Source organism: Lineus longissimus, chromosome 15 (assembly GCF_910592395.1).
Source record: "Lineus longissimus chromosome 15, tnLinLong1.2, whole genome shotgun sequence".
Classification (NCBI taxonomy): domain Eukaryota; kingdom Metazoa; phylum Nemertea; class Pilidiophora; order Heteronemertea; family Lineidae; genus Lineus; species Lineus longissimus.
Genome location: NC_088322.1, coordinates 13896519 through 13919020, shown reverse-complemented (window position 1 = coordinate 13919020; position 22502 = coordinate 13896519). Strand labels below are relative to the sequence as shown.

Below are 22502 nucleotides of genomic sequence, written 5' to 3'. Positions count from 1 at the left end.
TTTGCAGTGTTTTAGTCAGTTTGAACAAGGATTGTTGGTACGGAGTAGAAGAGTGCAAGTTTTGTAGCGTTTTGGTCAGTTGCCCCTCTCATTGGGTTCTATTCACAATTCTTAATTGAGTGAACCGATAATAACACGTAGCTTTCCTTTATTTCACCCAACAAACTGACACAATCATACTCACTTGCTTGGCCTCTATCGTAGTCTGTTGAGGCTGATCATCATGCATGATGTGATCGAGACCTTCCAGTGATGAGTCGGACGATTCTGCTACACATCCAGGAACTCTTCCCCCAAATCTTGCCGTCAAGTCGGATACCGATAAATGTTTATAAAACGTGTGATTATGTGGAAAGTTCTCTGGTGATTCGAGAGCTTTGTCTATCCAACTGTTGTGGAGTTCACTGTCTGAGAATGCCCGCTCCATGGGGACGAGTTTGTGTGAATCCCCATGATCTGATTGGTGGAACGCTAGCGATGTGTCACTATGGATACTCGGACCACAATCGTCAATCGGCGATGTCCGTATGTTGCGTTTTTTACGCGGCGACCGACACAGCGAACACCGTATCTGATTTGGCCGCTGAATTTTAAAGTTTGACGGCTCCGAAACTGCACTACACATGGCGTGAGATTCCTGAGTTGGAGTACAGCCTCCTTCGCTGAAATGCTTATGCTTTTTCCAGGAGTCGGACTCTGGCACAGATCGTACAGGTTCTGATGAAGGACGGCTTTTCCGCTTCTTCAAAGATTCTGCCGACCGGCGCTGTTTATCAGCCTCTTTTTCGAAATAGCCCTTGATGTCACAGACGCGACCGATGGACGTACTTTCAACGCTAGAAGCAGATGCCTGCGATGTTGATGACGCAACGCTGCAAGTACTCTCAGCCCGACTCCGTCGTCGGATAGTCTCAAACACTTCACAACCGTGTTCAACCTCCGAGGACCTCCGCGATGACTTTGACGAAGAAACACTCTCCTTTGCTTCTTCTTTGATCTCTTTCAACTCACACAACGAAATACGCTTTATTGTAGCAACATCCTCTTTAAATACCTCCTCTTCCTCCTTACTATTAGAACGACTGATCGGAATATCCTTCAGTGTCTCTGTACTTATCGCATTGGATCGTAAAGTCGCAGCAGAGTCACTCTTACAAGCGCCATCTTTGGGTAACTGTCCCGGCTTCACGGCATTGGCGAAGTTCTCCAAAGTCTCTGGATTCACGTCACTGGCCATCGTTGAATAGCCATCGTCAGCGCTTCCGGAACGTTCGTAATTATACTCGGAACCCGGCGATGAGCAAGCGCTGCGTAAAACCCGCTGCCCTTCAACTTGAACCTGTAACCTAATTGGCTGAAGCTGATTGGTTGTCTTTTCTGTCTCTGCCACAGCGCCATCTTTCTTTCTCTCAGCTGCAGGAGATTTCTCAGACGTTTCTGTGATTACGAAAATGCCCTTCAGACACTCAGTCTCTTTCTGCACAGATTTTTCCCCAGTGTTATTTCTCTTTCCCTCCTGGGCCTGAGGTTGTGACACCTCCTCATCCTCCCCTGGGGACAAGATTTGTTCCTCAAATGCACTATCAGAATTACCTGACGAAAAAATATGTTTTACAGAGTCTCTAACTCTCACTTCCTCTTTCACAATCTCTTCCCTGATTTTAGAATCAGACGAAATCTGTTCTGACCTTTGACCTTTCTCCTCCTCCCTCTCTAAAACTGGAGGAGATTTGTCCTCTTTCAAGGTCAAAACAGGATCATGACTCAGCGCTTTTTCTGTTTCTATCTTTAACACCTCCTCTTGTCGCTTTACTGCACTTTCTAGCAAAACCTCCAACGAAATCGGCCGCTTCAACTCCACATTTAGCGGACTAGAGTTACCATCGCTACGACTGACACTGTTAGTGTCCGAAATGCTGTGACTTAATTTGGAGGTAGAAATGGTTGCCTTACAATTTTGAATAATTTGTCTTTTCAAACTCTCTGTTTCACCAAATGTCTCATCATACGAACTTCGTCGTAAACTTCCCTTGCGATGTTTATCATTTTCTAAAAACAACGGATATTTATCCAAACTAAAATTATCATCGCTGGGAGAGCCACAAACATCCAGACCGTTTTCCAGAATATCGTTTAAGGAGAACGATGAACATGTGCTGTGGCGGTCCTGTTTCTGATCATCAGAACTACTTCCAGAACTACTTTCAGCATCATCGCTCAACTCATCATCAGTGTCGTAGTTCTTCATCAGTACCGGAATGCCCTCTGGTGCATTTGCTGTGAACTTCATTTCAAACTCGTCGCTCATGCATAGCAGTTCTCGACCTGGTGACGGATGTAGACAACTCTGGGAGTGATCTGATCCGTTTGGCACTTTCATGTTGTGTTTTGCCAAACAATTAATGTCCAAAGTAAAATTTTGTGACTTCTGAGCAGTATTTTGAGTATGTTGTTTCCTAAAACTTGAGTCCTGAGCACCTGGAGTCGTACTGTAGCAAGCTGAATGGTTGCTATGGCAACTAGCTTTGTTGCTATGGTGACCTGAGTGGTTGCTATGCTGGCCTTTAGAGCTAAGCACCTTATCAACATTGTCTGTTTGTAACACTTTGGTAAAAAGACGGCTCGTAATTTGTTGAATTTTTGATTCAGCACTTTTGGCAGGAGTTTCTGATTTTGGTGACCGTGGTAACTTCGTTGTCAAGGACTCTGCATCCAGGTTGCTATGGTACTGATATGCATTGTCGGAAGCAGTGTCGTCGTTGAGTGGAATCAGTTTGAGTTTCTCTCGTAACCAGGGAGGTGGTGAGCTGAGCTGTGGCATGCATGGAGTGTCGCAATATGCCTGCAATGAAAATGAACAGTTCAATTCAGTCACGAAAACGACTCAATATTGCGAATAGATTCAAAAATCAACGAGGCATCCTTCAGTCAACGGTGTTTCAGACACTTTACTGATGGATAGAACTGATCTCAACATCGTACCCTATTTCATATTTGACAGTATCAGTGACGCCAGCTATATGGACCAGGTGCTCATAGCTAGGTGAGAGCCATTCTAGCGTTCGTAGCAGGTTTATAATTAGGCAGCTGATTGAACAGAAATGTTCTTGTGACTTCAATAACTGTGTCGTTACCTTAAAAACAAGAGCTTGGACTAGATTAATTCAGGTCAACTTACGTTATCATTGTAATCGTGATCATATATCGTCGATGATGGCAAAGCGTCCACGTTCGGCTCCATTCCCGTGAATGTTGAGTTGCTGTAATGGCGCGTGTGTTTGCTGGCATGATGAAGACTATTACGCAGCGGAATAAAAGACCGCTGAAAAACAGAAACATTCAAAGTCATCTTTAGAGAAAAATCAAATTCTGGAGGTGGATTTGAAGTGTGTTTGATACAACCTCAACTATTCCAAAGAATCACTGATTTCGAGGAAATTTTCTTTATGGACTCTGATTGAACAGAAAAGTTCTTGTGACTTCAATAACTGTGTCGTAACCTTAAAAACCAGCTTGCATCGAAAGAATTGAACATAAGGGACTTGCATAATATCATCAAGAACAACAAGACCAGTCTTTAGTCAGTCCGGATACTGGGCATTCCAGCTGCCAAATTGATCAACAAGGCGAGAGTCAGTTCCTTAATCTGATGACAGATGGCACTGACGTCATCATTACAAGCGGCATATGCGGAGTATTCAGAATAGGAAGCTGTACTCAAAGAAACTCATTGAAAGATTTGAAAAGTATCTTCACCTGTCCTGGAAGACTTTGTGTGCTGCCTTCAATGAGCATGAGAGATTTGGCACGTGACTTTGTCAGTTTCTTTCCAGACATGACCTGAATCATGGTGGCATCCGTCGAATGTCGTAATCTGGTCTGCATCAGTGCCTGGAGTTGTTTGTTGTGTGACTCCAACTCGAATACCCGCCGCTGTAATTTTTGACATTCCTCTCGCAGACACTGAAAATATGACGAATTAGGTATAATTTCGTGAATTACTGGTGCGATGACGTTTCTATCATATCATCACTTGTCCGGGTTTATAATTCAGTGCTGAGGAGGCCCCATTATACGATGATAACACGCCATGCACAAATGTCAAAGGTCATAACAACATAGGGGTAAATGATGACAGTCTAAGGATGCCTTTTGATATTTTCTGGGCCCTGATGTCATCAGCAACCACCACCTGAATTCAGTGATTTCGGCATTCTGAAGAGGTAGTTCGAATAATTGCTCGACCCCATTTTCTCACCTTCTGTGTCATGAGAGCTTGTACAACCTGATTGGCTATCTCATCCAGACATTTCTCGTACGACTGCCGCTGTGTCTCATTCTCCAACACCAGGGCCGAGTTTTCCCCCTCCAGAGACTTCAAGCGTTCCATCAAGAGCTTGGACTTCTCGGGATTATCGGGCCGCTCATTCAGCTGCAAATATATGTTTGGTTATTTAAAGGCGGTTCGTGCCAACAAGATGTTCGAGTCAGGACTCAGATATTTTCTTGAATCACAACTCCATATTCATTCAGGCTACTGCAGAGTTCCTGCATCTTTCGTCTTTCCACAGACTTCTAAGATGGAATAAACATGGAGACATAATCCTAACCAGCATGCTTCATTTATGTAAGTGATGTTTGTTGGGACAACTGGCCTTCTTAAAGTCACTTTTAACACTAAAACACCAAGAAACTAGTATCAGAACTACAGGGGCAACTGTACGCATTGAACCCAACTGACAGAGTTGGCAGCGCCGCACTTACCTGTGATTCCATTTTCCTAATCTTGTTCATCATGAGCATATTCTCCTGTTCCAAGTTACTAATCTGTGTCTTGTACTTGTCAATGTGATCCTGAAAAGACAGAGGGCAGAATAGTCATGAAGAAAAGTTCTGTCAAATCAATGTAATGACGTCATTTCATAATGTCATGTTGAGATGCACCCGCAGTAAACATCTGGTGATTCTAGCTGAAATTCTTTTCGAAAGACACACTGGAGAAGCCATTTCCTAAAATTTTAGGGGTGGTATTATAACCAATTCATGAAAAATAAGTCAAGTCAAGGTAAAAAGTATCACATGATGCACCTATAGTACAAATTTGAAGATTTTTTTCAAAGTCATTGCAAGTTGGGTAGATTGTGTGAGGTGATCAGCTGGGAACTGATCCTCATTTGCGAGTTGTCAATAGTCAGTAGGAGTCACCACTCACAAAACAGGGGGGGAATTCTTCCCTGACTGGTGACGGACTTGCATGTCGGTTGCAGTACATCCTTATCAGTCAGCCGGGTAAAGGTACCCTGAACCTGAAACCTCAATATACTAACTTCAGCAATCCATCAATGGGAAAAAAAGATGACTGGAGCTATTAATATCATAAAACTAGTAGATTGGCTGATGATGATATGACATCACAACTCATCCCTCTATGGACTAATCATCGGGATTTTCAATTCATCCCATAATCCCGTCGCAATATTCCCAATTAACGACTCATTACAGTAACAAACTACATGTTAGCATATCATCCCGTATTATGAGCGGTTAGCACCTGTGGCTCCGTCTGGTGGTGATTCATCGTTGTCAGGCGGGGAGTAGGATTACCTCGCTGTTTACAGCAACGCACCCACCATGGACATCCTGCCAAGGTTTCAGGATTCCAGAGCTGCAGCTGCATGCACCAACAGGCTTTTCAGGAGAGAGGCCCAGTATACTATAGACTTCGACATCGAGTGCAAAAGATTTGCTTTTTTTGTTTTTCCACAAGCATCAAATGAAATAGAACATTCATTGTAACATTCCTGAGTGGCAGTCATTAACACTGATAGGCTCCACAAATATCTCTAATTCAAGATATATTTTTTAAGATTTTGACAAGTTGCATCAAATCCGACAGCGTATTCCATTTCACATTCCTGAGTGGCTGGCTGCATCAATCCAACTTCATTCAGCAAAATGCCAAGGTCGACTTCTCTCCACTTTTGACTAGCTGCAACATGCTGTGTGTAGCTAGTCGCTGGATGGGTGGAATGATATGAAGTTGAGCAAGCCTGGTCACGTTCATCTCCATTTTCATGCTCACTGCCCTTTAGTCATTGAGCAACTACTTTGTTTACACTTGAATAAAGACCGAGCAAAATACCACAATTTTTTAACCGTTTTGACAGGATGCACCAAACCATACCCAGCGAGTATTCCCTTACAACATTCCAAACTCACAGCTGCATGCACACTTCATCATTTTTAACAACGGCAACCAGAAACTATTACTGCAATAATATTTTGCTAAAGATGCTACCGACAGTTAGCATGGTAGATTCACGTGGGGGTTTAGCATGCTTTATATGCTATTCACAGGTATAACCAGTGCATGGAATTCTGTTTTTGTTTGTTTTTAGCATCTTTCACCCCAAGGGCATGAAGTTCAGACTGTGTAACATGCATCATAGTCTTTCGTCATGGTTCAAAACATCAGCAGTATTACATCCTTATCCCAAAAGCAGCCCTTTCATAAAAGAGACAGACAATTCTCATAGGCAGACTCAAGGGAGGGGCACATCCCTCTTCTTCAAGACAAATCCTTGAAATTCACCATGACATTTTGGAATAATCTTTGAAACTGATGAAATTTCAAGTGTGAAGAACAGGGGTTCCACTTTCTCTGAAGCCTAGGTCCCCTCTCAGTTCTTGACACTATTCCAGCTGGTTATCAAACCTCCAGCCAGAGATCATGACACTTTCCTATTTTCTTATATGATCTTAGAACTCCATTCCATCATCAAATCAGAACAAAATCTAAATCATTTCCACCATCTGATCCCACTGGGGGTGAATTTTCCGAGAATAATCGGAAACATGGATTCCGAGAAGAGTATTTCCAAAGAATTCAATGATTCCCAATATTCTCCCACACATCACTCTTACTGGACAAAAGTCTTATCATTATCTATAAGAGATAACTGTCATCTTCCATCTATCAGATATGGATTTCTGCGAATTGACGCTTTGGAGAATTCGATGACACTAAACGGCTAAAATGGACGTCATTATCTTGTGTGATGAGCTTCAAGAATGATTCATTCTCATATTGAACCATTTTGAGCAACCAATTGAAAGTTTCTGGATGTCGATTTGATCAATTTCAACTTGGACTGTTGGAATATAACAGGTGTCAGGTGCTATGAAATAGACATGCACAACGATCTAAGTCGATTGCTCGTCAATAAGTGATACTAAGTACATTTTGTTGTCAATTGCTCAATGTCTTTTGGTTGAAAATACAGAAAATTATGTATCTTGATTTGGACGGGATCATTAAGTGTCAAGGAGCCGATTCACAATCATTGGAAATGACCACTAATAGGTTCTCAGCAACCACAGAAACTAGCATCACGTAAGCGCAAATCAATTCGCTAGAAATACCAAATCATCGAAAATTGGAAAATCATTACCAATTTCCTCAACAACGGCAGAAACGTGCATTGTTGAGTAAACTATGCAACTATTTGTCGGAAATAGCAAATTATGAATTTTGATTGGGAGCGTGAATCACTGTGATCGGAGCATCTGCTCTTCGTGATGATAACTCTGTTGGAGGCAGCCAATCTCGGCCTTGAACTTCTTCATCATGCGACGCTGATAAACATGGCTACAGTCGCTCGGTGCAGCGTTGTAGGAGACGACGAGAGCAGCATTCAGAAACTCGTTACCTCCTCGTGCAATCATTGGATTACTGCATCCATTGCCTGCCTGCTGGCAGATAATTTTGTGTTTTTTTCCATCTAAAAGCATTGAAAACTCTCCTTTAACACGGGCGGAAATGCAGGGCGCCCTTAGAAAGAAGGGGCACCCCGCTGATTAGAAGACAGTAGACATTATTGATAAATGTCTGTATTGCTCAATCTTAACATTCCTTGATTAGCTTTTGTCTTCCTCTGCTTACTTGTGGGTGCAACTTTGAAACTCTGATGCCAGGGGCAGGGATCTCTACTTCCCTGCAACTTTTATCTGCAGTTCGCATTGCAAATAGAATCTCCAAAGATTGGAGGCAATATTATATTCCAACAGTCGTGTTATTCTAATCGAAATGTGGTTACTGAAGTGTTCAAATATCATCATGACAAGTCCAAATGTAGCCATGCTGGGGAAATGGACCTACTACAGACTTGTGTTTGTTCAGAAAGCAAGATATGACTATTTTTATTGAGACATTTCACCCAAGGCTATTTTAGTCAATATCAGATCAATCAGATGTAACTGCATCATAAAGCTCATTGAAATGAATTGAATTGACTTCATGAAGCGTTTCGGAGCTTGCCAGGCTGGGCTTATGCAACCTGGGCATTTGTGGAGGACGGAAGTTGGGTTTTTAGACTGAACACTCGGTCAGTATTGCCCTAGGCATTTGAAGACAGAACGGATGTTATTCAAGTAGACCATTGTTTGATGTACGCATCACCCTGCCACTTCCCACCACCACAAGATGCCCTTCCACCCTACAATGTCAATCAACTCCAAACAGCAGCTCCTGCATGAGTAACAGCCTTAGGCTGCAGTGAACGCGGGAAACCGCACAGCTCTCACAGTCATTAGATCAATCTCAATGTAAGTTATTGGCCCTCCAAAGCCTGTAAAAGCAGCAAACCACAACAGTGAACTGCTTTAGTGGAATCGACCATACGTTTTGCTTGAGTGAGTGCATACTGCCTTAACAATAGAATAGTGCCACATTGACTTCTCCTGCATTCGCTTAGCATTCGCACCACAGATCTTTCACACAATCGATATCTTGCACAGAAATGCAACATGTGCGATGAGCTGGTCGATACTTAATCAATTTACAAGACACGATGCATAAACAATCACCAAGGCTGGAGTGAATGCTAAATCAATCGAAGTACTCCATATCATCAAGCGTTATAATTCCCGTTGGTTGACAATGGGACCTGTACTGTTGGTTTCTGAAGATGTCAGGAGAACGGATGGGTTACTTATACTGTTCAAGAGTTAGACTGGCTTGAGCCTCTTTGTACATAGAGGCAGGGGATTTCTTGCCTTGTGTATTGATGATGATCAAGGCTGGAGAAAATGCTGAATCAATCGAAGTATTCGACATCAATCGAGTGCCATGATTCTTTAGTTACTGGACAGTAGGAACTGTTGGCAGAATGGATGGGAAACCTTCCCTGAGAAATCGGTTGGGGTTTTCCTTTTTCGGACCACAATTCACACCAGCTTGGCAAAAAGGTGGAGGGGCACATTGAAGAACTTTTAAAACCTCACCTCATAAGTGACGGTCAGATTGGCTTTCTCTTGTTTCAACTGGTCCAGCTTCATCTTGTATTGCACCATACTCCGCACCATATCCTCCATCCGCCGAAACTCATCCTGGAGACCCTGCAGTCGTGTTTTTGTCGTCTCGCTCTCGGCGGTCATCTCGGCCAGACGCTGCTCCGTCTCGGCACGGAGGAGACGCTCCTTCTCCAGGTCCTGCATCAGGCCCTCTTTCTGGAAAGAAAAAGCGAAATCAGAGGTAAAATATCTGGCCGCAAGAATCATCAGAAGTCGAGTATATGTGGAACAATGAAGGATAGAAAACTGGCCATTTCTAGAAAGAGAAACAACATCATTGACGAGTTTTTGTCCGAGTGTGTGGCACACGGTCGACTAAACAATCAGCAGTTGAAAATCAGCTTTCATTATCGCATCTCAAAATAAGGAATATTACTTCCGACCAGTACAGCTCATGTCTTTTTTTCAATATATAGCCTTGAGATGAATGACTACTATACATTGCTTCTACATCAAGCAAGGACCTTTATAGAAAAGGAAAAACATTTCCGAGATGGTTCCTATGTTATTTCCATTTAGCATGGTACCACAACAACCCTCAGGCATTTTACAAGATATTCCACTTATTGTGTTATAAATATTCAACAAATAAATATATTCTCAGAAATAACTTGCATTCTACCAGCAAGCAATACACTCACAAATGGTTTTATTGAGAAAAAGGCAGTGACTAAATATCATGAGCTGATGACCATAGCATCCATCCAGGCACCCAGCACATCAACATCATCAGAGAGTTAGTAATTGCCACTAATTGACTAGAAATGATGAAGCCTGTCGTTCATGGTGATATCTACTGTCATTGAAGTCACATGAATGTGTAGAATTGGTTTGAAACACTTGACTCAACAACGGTCACTGATTCCTTTGAAATCATTCTATCAGAGGGACACCTTTGGTGTGGGATTTCAGTGGCCAGCAGAGTAATGCCCTGTTGTCCCTTCAATGGGACCCCCCCCCCCCCCAGAACCAAAATATTCATTCAAATGTGGCATCTTTTAGTTTCTATTGGTAGTATTAGTCAGTGGGTGAGCATTCACAAGACTGGTTACAATTTCAAGATAAATTGTTTTCGCATGATGAAAAAGTATAGCCAATGACCTTGAAAACCACCAAGGTCAAATGGTTGATTTGAGTGATATATCCTCCAGTGATGAGTAAAACTGCTGTTTAATTAGTGACCAATCAGCTCTCAATCGTCAAGAGCTGATAAGTGTCAATTAGAGGTGCAATAAAACTGTGGCAGAGTTCACTTAGAGTTCATTTACAGAAACTGTGGAGAAATTTGAACCGTTTTGAGTTTCCTTCTTTAAAATTCTACTCCATATGATATTCTATGTATTTTTCAATCAGTGAGTCCTCATCTTTCTGTTCAATCAACGTCATGTGGCATCTTTAAAGGGAACTGGAACCGCCGAGCGATTTATTGAACTTTTCGACTTTCAACGCCCGAGAAAGTCAAACGTCCAACCTCTATTCGAGTTCAGATTTGTAGCTCCGCCCCCAGTGCCCGAGCATGCACAGTTCAATTTGTTATTATTGAGAATCATGTGAGAATCACGTGAGTTATGCGATCTTTCATTCATGAGTTTTCGTAGTAAATTCCATAGTAGTGACGTCACTCAATGATTGACAGCTAGGCGCCATGTTTCATTCATGCCTCGTTCTGATCACCCGATACGCGGGAAATGAAAACGAGGTCATACAAACTGGCTTGGCGGTTCCAGTTCCCTTTAACTGTCAGGCATCAAAGACAGAAGTTTGGAAGTATAGAGTGTCCCTATCAAGCTGGATCAGACTCCCCTTTCACTGGGGTGCAGACACTCTCCTGCACAAACTTCAACTTTTACAAGCTATTTCAATGCTTATGATGGATCACTTTTGAAAGTCCAATATAACTCAGGTAATGGACACCATACTATAGTTATACCTAGTCTATTTCTATGCTAGCCATAGTGTCTTGACAGGCTGCTGTCTGCCAATGTTAGTAGGAATCCAGTGCATAATGCCTGAGCAACAATGCCCACACTCCAAGCATGAAAATTCACCAAGTTACACGCAATTCTTAAAGTAAGGTTGTGTTGAAACTGACAGAGGTTATGCAGAGTATGGTATTGGTAATCATCATTAATTGACCTGTTGTACATTGATGAAACCTAAAATGAAATCATCGAAACAAAACGAAATCATCAAAACGAAATGAAGATTAACATCAACATGATATCGATATATATAAATGCTCCCCTTGATATGAAGAACTCTTGTTGAAAAAGTAAGTAAGGAAAGTCAGATCAATGACTGGTTTAAGATGTTATGTGTTCAGTACCACAATTTTCAACTACAGAATTCCATCAGAATATAAGAATTTGGAAGTAATTTGCAAAAGCGTTTCCTTTCGATGATTTCACTTCATTTCGACATTTCGTTTTGTTTCATTCTGTGTTTTATCAGCCGCCCATTCAGGTCTCTTTCATTCTCATTCACTATCATACGGAAGATATCAATCAAGATTCCAGAGATGCTTCAAGATCAAGAAGGTTTGCCTCTTTAAACAATCATAATGGAACGATTAACTGAATAACTTGGATTGTTGTGTTTGATACATGTAATTATACATAAGATGAACCATGAAGATATGATATAGGCTATGATAATAATGTCGAATATTGATATGTTACGCTATGTCCTTGGGCTTGTCACATAACCACACTTGCTTCTGTCTGACTATTCGCGCATGTCTGGAAAGAGGTTAGGCAGAACAATGCGTAACTCCTGTAGATGCTTGATGCTGTAGTTAAGTTAATTATCTGAGAGTTCTACAGTTTTTGCCGCAATTTCACCAGACACACAATTGACCATAACAAAAGGCCTCCAGGTCTCATTGGTAATTGCTCGTCTTCCAGTCACACGTACAATCCTGGGTTCCCCCCCAGGATCGGACCCAGGCCCTATTAGTCTTAAACCACTAGGCTATGAGGCTCACTCGGAAACATGTTTAAAGTGTAGGAGTACGCCTGACTGAACCCAAACTATTTCTAAAGAGGAAGATTAACTTCGGATATATCACTATTTGAAATTTCAGAAAGGTCGTTAATATGATACAGAGGCAATTAATGAATCTCGACCATAAAAACAGGCCACTATCCTAATCATCAGGTGATTGGAAAGACGCTGAAAAAAACTGTGCGGAGCCTCATTCTGATAAATAATCAGGGGTGCGATAAAGGAGAAGGGGTACACCTGCCAATGAATCGAAAATAGACTGCGTAGTTCTCTCAAGTGAAGTTCATGTGATCTAACGAATGTACCTGTTAAAATGTATGGGATTCTGTGCATAAATGTACAGTAAGGTTATATTGAAATGATAACGATGTAGATCAATCAAGATTGGTTGGTGCTGAGCCACTGGATCAAACATAAAGTGGTCTTTGGCTTTTGCAAGACCGTCTGGTGGTCTTCCTTTTTGTCTAACCTTGATGCAGGCCTTTCAATTACATGGAGAACTCTACACCCTGTATTTTTTTAGCCTATTTTGGGGACATGTTTTTTTTTCTTTTTAGCTTAATTTGGGGACATTTCGTCGTGCCAATTTGCCTGAACATCGACGTCCTTATTGACTGACATTGTCACATGCACCTGAAAACTCATAATTTTAGGTTGAAAAGTATCAAATTAGGCCATTTAGGATGAGATTTGGTCATTTAAGGTGTCAAAAACGCTTTAGGGGGTCAAATTACCCCTTCTAAAAAATAAAAATAAAAAAAAATTTTTTTTTTTTTTTCTATTTTGGGGACATTTTTTCAGGGCCTAATTTGGGGACATGTCAAATTTCCTACACCGTATAGCGGTGTGAAAATGATGTAATCGAAAGGCCTGATTGATGTCGGACTTTTTCTGATAAAATGCCGAAGAATTTAGGGAAGAAGCTTTCCTGAAGTAGTTCACATTGAGGTGGTATATTGAATAACTGATAAGAGTGAAATTGAATGTTAAAACAGTAGGAAGGATTTGATTACGTGAAACGGAGAGGAAAGTTTGGAATTTTTCGTTGGAGGAGAGTCTGAAGGAAAAGGTATGCATATCCAGTGGCTCAGTGGAGCATTTTGAAAGGTTAGAAAATCAACTGATGGAGAACTTGATTCATCCTGCCTACAGCCTCACTTTAGGAGGGAAACAGGGGGTCAATTAGGTAGTTTTCAGGTGAACATATTATGCAAAGTCAGAGGGATTGGTTGCGATTGATGGTGATAAGATATCATATTGATGAGTGTTTTGGATATCTAGAGATATTCCTTGTACAAGCATGAATAGTTTTGGTGTGCTTTGAGATGGGAGAAACCCCTATTGGCGACTCTGTATAACTTTATTGCTGCCTGATTGATTCCCTTTAAGGACTCTCACTGCTGGTGCAACATTGGCAAAATGGAGACACATTGACTTAAATTGGTTTCTTGAGCTTCCAAATGATTGCATCCAAAGATTACAATTCTATTTCTTGCCGAAACTCAAATTTTCATTTCATGCATCAGAAAGCATTGTAATTTCTTGTTACAACTTTGGGGACGTTTGGCTACAACTGGACAAATTTCAAACTCGGTCCTTGGCTCCAGCCAGACTGGCATCACATCCACGATAATTTACCATTCTTCAAAACCAAGTTTCAACTATTCACAGTACACGGGTATGCAAAATGTATGAAAAATATTTCAATTTTTATGTCCAACTATGACTGAACTTGATGCTAAATCACACCAATAAAAGGTGTCAGAGCTAACATGTTAATAACCAGCATGTGAGCATAAAGGTATTTTATTGGTAATGAGAAAACAGTGTGTCCTTATGGAAAGATGGCAATGTGTACAGATTCAGTGCTTCACAGTTAGAGCGTCAACTTCTGCATTTTCTCCACTGGTTTCATTTCCTGCTTTAAAAACTCTGGCGTTTATCGCCTGCAGACCATGCTGGCAATGGAACCCGCATATGGGAATATCTCGATGCATCAGCTTGATACCAACTGAGGCACACTGCAGAATGTATTGCTGGTGTGAAATTTACATTAATGGCAAACTAAATGAATGGATTTAGATTGAGGTCGGCCTGGTTGAGTGGTTAGATTCACCAATTTGGGCATGAAGGATCAGTCTCTGAACACTTGTCAAATGTTTGAAGGTGCAACAAAGGGGATTGAAGATGGCCAGCCTTATGCCACCTATGAAGCAATGTCTGTATGCACTCTTTGCAGCTTAGGTCTCAAGTCCTATCCCTACCTTCCAGTGGAAGATACTTCACCATCTCAAAGCCTTATACGTTGAAATGTCTAACTACATGTATAACTGAAGGAATTGTGGCAATTGCATACAAATGGCGATTGTCAAAATTTCTTGAAACCTAATAAACCTTGTGAGATCAGCAGACCAAATCACAAGGAAGGAAAGAGAGACGTCTCACCCGCCAATATGTCTCCTCAGTTATCTTAGGAAAGCAGCACATAAATACCTTGTGATTACCTGATCGAAAATGCCTGTACTATTTGATAAGGCCGAGTAATCTATTCAAGTAAGGTGAAAGATTTATAGGTTTTCGAGTGAAGTTACTAAAAGTTTCACAGGTTCTATAGAGAAAGCAATTTAAGTTTCAATCAAGAAATTTTGCTGCAGGTTGTTTATAGAATATGGCATTGCATATCGGCAAGGTGTTTCATGCTAAGTCGTGGGCAAGAACGCCATGGCTGCATGTAAAATGTGGCAGTGGGTAGGTGCTTATCCCGGCAGCATGCAGCGTCTGGTTGGAGATAAAACATGGCATCAAGTTGAAGATGCGGCTACATTTGATCTGCTCATATTTACAGAATGTTCTGAGTCAGAGAGCGTGGATTCCAAACAAAATGTATCATTCCTCACCAGTATTTGTCAGTTATGAGGCATCGGTGGCCGTCTGGCTTCCCTCCAGTATGAACTGGGGATTCGCACTATAAATTGACCCACAGGGAAGTGAAAATAAGAGTTCAATAGTCCCCACAGCCCCCCTCAACTGACAACCCCCCTTTTACGTGTGGTGTCAGTGGGGGGGGGGGGCGGGCATGGGGGCTATTGAGCTCTATCTCCACGTGCCTGTGATCGACTTGAATAATTCTACAAACCTCGCCAGATATCTCTAAGTAGTTTATACACACAGCCTTCCTCCACAGAATCTTTCTCAAGACAGCATACCAAGTCAGAGAGTGGCAATGTCAAAGAATTGTGGGTCAAAACGCAACAGAACCGAGCAAGATTGGAGAGATCAACAAGAAGGGTCTTACCATGTCGATGGTTGGTGATATATCAAAGAGTGTCGAATGGTCGAAAAAGAAGGCCATTTCATTGTCTTACATTCTCCAGTAGATTGGTTTCATTTTAGGATTGTGAAAGATCATAGGCCTACTGCATGATAGTCAAGATAGTTCAAATAGATAAAACAAATAAATCAAACAGACATGGTCAAATTTTAAACCTAATCAATATCTTGATAAAAAGTACAAAGTTTGGTTTTGGCAGAGAAAACTATTTCAGAATAAAAGCGAAAGAGAACTTTTTGTGGTCGATGGAGGTCTGGTTTAAAACACAAGAAAATACACAAACAATTATGTTACAGAGAGTCTCCTTTTGTAAATAAACATGAGTTTCAAAGTCATGTGTGTCTGAGTGGTTTATTTATAAATGACTGACACAAGAAAAAGTTTGTGATTTCCAAAATAGACAAGCACATGTACAGTCCCAGTCACAACTGACATCTCTTCAGCTTCACATATCCTATGCACAACCTATAAGTCTGTGCATGATTTCCGCCCAGATGTCACGAACATGCAAGTATTAAGGGATGTCAATTGTGATAGGGACTGTAAGAAGCTTTATAATGTTTACCTGAGCTGGCTCTGGCATGGAGAAGAGTATATCTCAGCTTTTAGTGGCATAAATCCTATCATCAACTCTGTTTTGACTGGTCGTAAGCTCAGCAGAAGTTAATCCACATATGGAGCAGAGAAGCGCTCAGACACTGATCTGAAATTGGCGCGGATTGGGACAGAAATGATGAGACAACCTGTTCTCATTGAAGGAGAAATGTTTACAGCTGCGCTATTTGTCGAAATTCTCAACAAAGTATCTTTTTGAATCGCACGATTTTTTGAGGTTTGACAGAAAATCTCACGAACTCCATTGAACGTGTTGACAAAGAATCGGCCGGCAGCACAGCTGGAAGCGGATGAGTCATCAAACGACATTGTTGGTATAACCACCAATTTGAACCAACAATGGGGCCGGGACACGTCGATCTCTACACATCAAGTGTATGAAATGATAGCTGCCCATCACATTTGGAGGCAAAAACACTTTTTGTTACCATGGAAACCAAAGGATGGAGATGGATGCTATTTTTTAAACAATGAAAAATCAAGGCGATTTTTAACGGTGGGGTGAAATTTGAGACGCTAAGGAAGGTATTCTCATTACCATTTGTGATGATAATGACCATAATTATTAATTGCCATATGCTCTGAATGGATGGAAGCCTCGTTTTTGTGCTCTTCTCTACCCTACATCAGATGCGCGGCCGGGTGCAAACATAAACATGTACAAAATAAGTAAAATAATCAGGCTTTTTTGAACAACTACAAAATGTAATATGGTTTGATAAATAATTGCATTGGCTCACGGACCCTCCATCTCGAAAGAATTACTCACAAACTGCAGGCTGTCACTACAGAGAGAGGAGCATGACCGAATGCCCCAAAGGATCACAAAAAGATGTGTTTCGCGGACAAAGAACGAAAGAGTTGTCCCCACATTACCAAAAAACCTGCTACGGCCAAAGCATATGAATGGTAGAAGAGAGCATGAAATACCTCTGACCAGTGCAGTATCAAGACTCACAAATCATTGGGAATGAGGTCAACGGCCCCCCCCCCTCCTGGCATCCACATAATTAGAATTCTTATGTCAATTAGATATTAAAACAGTTTATAGCTGCTTATACAAAAGCAACAGGCCACTTTAATTGCATTTATGACGCATAATTAAGTTTGACTAAAAGTTTCAAGTGACCCAAATGCTTTTTTCTGAGGCAGTACCAGCAGGGACCACTTATACCTCACAGCTACTAAAAATGTGTAGTCTACGAATAGCAGCATCCATTAGCTTTTTTTGAGATGACCTGCTATTTTGTTTCTTTCTCGAAATACTCCAGACTTCACATACAGCTCATGCTCAATCATCCAGAAATCCCAACAGTACTGTTCAGATGTAACTCAGATGTAACTTGTGAAGCAACACTAACTCTCTACAGTTGTGTCTGCAGCATGATTTTGACAGAGCTTTGCAAAATTCTGACAAGAAGAGTGATCAAACCTCAATATTATACAACAGTGTCAGCCTATAACTGAGACTGGCATGACAAGAATTAACCAGATATGGTCACAAAGCATTTCCTTTAAGAACAGAGGTGGGGTAGGATATAGTTTCTTGCCCAAGGATGCAACATCTCGTTTCTCAACGAACATTTCGAAACACAGACGCACTGCCTGTCAGATGCAGGCTCTTCAAGTGCTAAGTTCCCTGTCCAAGGATGCAAGCAAAATCCTGTTTCTTTGTAGGCCTACTCCTTGTATTTTCATCAGCTGTTTCATCACCCTTCCCAAGGATGCCAACAAGGTCTAGCTTCTTAAAGGACATTTCTATAAATAGGACACCTTGCCTGTTCCCATCAGATGTCGGATACAGGTCTTATCACCATCTTCCTGACTCCCTGTGGTCAATTAGCCTGAGAGACTGGAACACATGTCAGACAGGCCAATATTAGTCACCACTAATCTCACCAACTGTGCAAGGTTGCTCAAAGCACATATTCATACAGGTATATACAGAATGGGCATGAAACCGTTATGATAATTCCTTCACAGATGATTGAGCAAAGATTGAGTGATCACCACAATACCTGACTTGTAGTGCCTCAGGCTCCCACAGCTTGATCAGCCACAGGATGACAAGGCAAGACATAGTGTAATAGACATGGAATGTAATGGACAATGCCATAGGCCACTGCAACCCTTTCCGGGTGAAACGCACGACTGGTCAGCACGCCGACATTCATCGAAAGGTCCATGCAATTCGGGCGACCCGTTGAGAGGCGCCACTTAACACTCCAAACTGGACGAAAGGGAATATACTAGAGCTGTCAAAGAGAAATATGTTGGGAAAATAATGATATCAAGAAATACCTTCGTCTTTGGTTTTTCCTTCTCCTTCTCCCTGCGTTTGGGTTTCCAACCCATCTGACTCAACTTGCGTACGAATCCCGACGAAGCCATCATGAGCCGCAAACACCACTCCAAGCATTAATGACCAATTAATTCCTCACCAAATCTGCACTTATCGTCACCGTGCAGCTAAGTCCCTGCTCCAAGCGATGTTTGTACCTCCCACACCTGGGAAACACACATGGCCAAAATTTAATGAAACTCCTCTTCCAATATAAAAGTCAATATCGCCAATATCATTGAGAACTTAGCCTTGGAATTACAGCTGGCTGGCTGACACGCATTGGGAAAGTTATTGAGTTTATTTAGTGCGGCAGCAAGCCCTATGAAGTCGTAGCAATTTGAGTACTTTATGCGTCGAAAGGTGATCCCGTGATAAGACTTCGTCCCAAACCTCTCCGGACCAGAATTCACAAATAAAACCAACAAAGAACTCCGCAATACCACTATAAGAGTCGGACTCAAATTCAGCGTCACAAAAAATGAAATGGTCCCCGGTGAATACAAAATTGAATGCAATGCAAATTATAATAAGCAGTTAGCATGTTCGTGTGCATCCATTGAGCGAGAATAACATCGAACAATTACGTTGAATCTATCCCGAATAATTCCCATGAAAAAAGACGTCCATTATATTTTTGACGAAGATGAATGACAGTTTTTCTGCCCGTGTACACGTACCCATGCAGGACGCACTGGACGTCTGCTGTGACAATGAATCAGCCTCGTGCCAAGGATCAGCTGGTGGAACAAAGAAACCAGGCTAATCCGACAATGAGCAGACAAAAAAACGTTATCTCCGACAACAACAGATGATGGTGAGAAAATCACAATTTCCGCAAAGAAGCTAAGTAAAGTGAAGCCATTTCCAACAGGAGCGTGAACTGCAAAGGTCTTCAGATAGAGAGGATGTCAGGTCATTTTAGCTCAGGATGTGTCATAACTGTGAGAAATTTCGCACTCAAGCTGAAGAATCAACTCTGAACTGCACACACCACATGCATTTCCCTGAGGTCTGCAGCGCCTGCCCGCCTATGAATGAGTAAACAGAACGAGTGAGACTCACTCAGTGAAGCTGTGGCTATAGCCTATTGCAAATTACAAGATCAACCCGCCTTCAGGTTGAGTCAAGATCAGTGCTGGCCGGATACAATCATAGCACCTAGGCCTACTATTAGTGGCTGGCATTCCTTCTGAAAATATTGCGAGTTGTCATGTTTTGACTAGCTGTTTCTGATTCGAAGATCAGTTTCTTTTGACATTACGTAAAATTTATGAATGAAATCAAAATTTAGTAAAGTCACTAGAGTAATATCTATTTCAATATTCCATTTCCATTTCCATAACTGAAGAGAAAAGGTCATGTCAATTCCAGATTTGTATTAGCAAGCTGTGATGACTGAGCCTACTTCCATTTCCTTCAATATGGTATCAAATTTAGAGAAACGAATGTTAATTTTCTATTTGTGTATCCTGTAGGCTGATTTCCTAAAGAAAGGCACTTCACTCCTTTGGATGCAGTTAATAATCCACAACCATAATACCGGTCCAGTACGTGATGTCCTGTAATTCTGAGATAAGTGAATTGAAATTCTGATGAATGGCGTGGATGTGTCAAATCATGATAATTGTGGACATTTTTGGCTTGATTTTGTAAGAATTGGTGCATGACCTGACCGAAACAAACAAAATAGGTCGCCCAGGACAGGGACCTCAGGACAAAGTTTGGCTTCACATATCAAACTGTGTTCAAAGATAGCTTCGTGTTATCTTCATGCTTCGTGGAAGAAACATGCCTCATGGAAGAAACAGTTTGGTAACGACTATCAGTAGAGCTTTTAACCCCTACAGTTATGGAGATATTTCTTTCTCGCATAAAATCATGTGAACCAACTGAAAATGCTGTTTCTGGGTGAAATCGCTAAAAATGTGTTAAGCTAAATTCTCATGAAATAGTCCAGAGCCTTCATGGTGTACTTATTGCAATTCTTCTCTAAGAAACTCTGGTTTTAAAGTAAACACCCACTTCTGGTTCTTTATATGAATAGTTAACGAGGATAGGTAACTGTAGAGTTACAGGAACCCACTTTTTTTGTTGGCCTCTCAAAACAGCCACCTGCTCCAACCTTGCTCATCAGATCCGGAAGATATTATATATTCAGCGGAGTCGAAATTGGAGATATATACCTTCGATAAGACAGAGATCAATTCCCAACGGAGCCCGTATAAAAATCAGCCAAAGGCTTTTGTGTACGATATATATATACTACCTGCTGATGATTACTATCGGGAAGTTGGGTCCATTAACCGTTAACATATCTTATTCCTCTTTAAGAAATATGTCAGATTTGACGGGGCCGTATTGAAAGAAAAACAAACATTGATCACCTTCAAAAGAGGGGTGTCTTGAGCTTATGCTGGGCTGGTACTTATGTTGTTTTATACAGAGTTCTTGTATAGAGGGGGTTATTGGGTACATCAGAAGATGTACACAAACATTTCACAAACTTTTACACACAAACTCTATGAACTTAAGATGCACCGCGGCCTTTCCCGAGTCATATTAAAGGGAAACTATAAACTGGAGCTAGGTAGGTCAAATTAAGTTACATGAAGTTGCCAATAGGGGTCTCTGTTATCTCACAGTGCATCAAAACTATCCACGCTTGAATCAAACACAACCCAGATCAAAGCGGGCATACTACTAGTCACCAGAAGACCACAAATTTGCTCCCCTAGCTCCTGTCTGTCCCCCCCTTTAAAGTAAAAAGTTGAAATGCGTGATGAATGCAGTACCAGCATAATTCACACACTCTAGTGTAAGCTGGCAAAGCTGCCATAATCACATTTTTTATGGGTTTGATATGCAGTATATACAGGCTTACTCAACAGGTGAATGGAACAACTCATTTGAATGCACTTTGATGAAATGAATATGATAAGTTTGAGTGCATGTGAAGTGGCAAGCAATCGGAGCAACACCTGTGCTTGTGAGTGCCCCCTATTGGCCCTATCGGATATTAACCCTCTCTTCAGCGCTGTTCAGAAGTAAGATGTGACTGGAGTTGCGTGGTTAAAACTGACAAGGGTGATTGTGATATTATATAGTACACGATGTTGTCCCCGTTTCGCCTAGATGTCACTTGATGTTACCCCCCCCCCCAAACATGACCAAAATCCTAAATACAGCCCTGAGTTGGGAGTGAGGGGCAAAGATTCATAGGCGACAAATCATCTTTGGTACGCCGAGTACAGTAGAAATCTGATCCAAAATGAGTTGATATTTGTCCGAAGGTTACTGAGCTATAATAAAGAGGTATCAGGATGGTTAGAAGAAGTGCCGAGATGTTTACCCAAGCCTGTTTCCCAACAGGTGGAACTGTTTGAGGTTGAACTCAACCACCTTTGCCGTCTTCAACCAAAGATAGGTTTACCTCCATCCCCTGATGCAGAAAATCTTACGAGATTTTCAAAGGTTAAATCAATTCATGATTTTGAAAGGATGTTTTGATCAGTTTAGGTGGTGGATATTTTGAAAGGTCAATGCTATAAAACTGCTGTTTGTTGGCAAAGTGAGTTTTAATATGGTAGGTTTTATTATGAGATACTGGAGACACCTATCAACAACTTCTTGTAACTTAATCTGGCCCAACTGGCTCATGCTTATAATCTCCCTTTAATGAGGTGAGACTCAATCTGTTCCCTCAGGGAAGTCTCTAAGGCAGGTTTGCAAAGATTGCTGCCAGTTCCATCTATTGGAAAATGCTTAAACTGACCTGTGACTACAAGCAGTAGATAGAAGGAACTGGGATAAGGCAAATGACTCTCTTATGGAGTTCTGGTTCAAGTCTTTTCATTACCA

The 22502-nt window shown here is 41.4% G+C and overlaps 1 protein-coding gene across 3 annotated transcripts in view; it reads right to left on the bottom strand.

Moving 5' to 3' along the window:
• LOC135500027 (uncharacterized) overlaps nucleotides 1–22502 on the bottom strand; it is a 53262-nt gene that overhangs the window by 16462 nt on the left and 14298 nt on the right. For 2 of the 3 annotated variants that reach the window (XM_064791178.1, XM_064791175.1), the window contains exons 2-7: nucleotides 9283–9507; nucleotides 4765–4854; nucleotides 4259–4432; nucleotides 3757–3963; nucleotides 3179–3322; nucleotides 185–2842 (exon numbers count right to left, since the gene is read on the bottom strand). In XM_064791178.1, the coding sequence (XP_064647248.1) occupies nucleotides 185–2842; nucleotides 3179–3322; nucleotides 3757–3963; nucleotides 4259–4432; nucleotides 4765–4854; nucleotides 9283–9507 (3498 nt within the window). Of the gene's footprint in view, nucleotides 1–184; nucleotides 2843–3178; nucleotides 3323–3756; nucleotides 3964–4258; nucleotides 4433–4764; nucleotides 4855–9282; nucleotides 9508–18601; nucleotides 19632–22502 lie in introns of those variants that run through there. The other variant, XM_064791176.1, reaches the window with a different exon arrangement.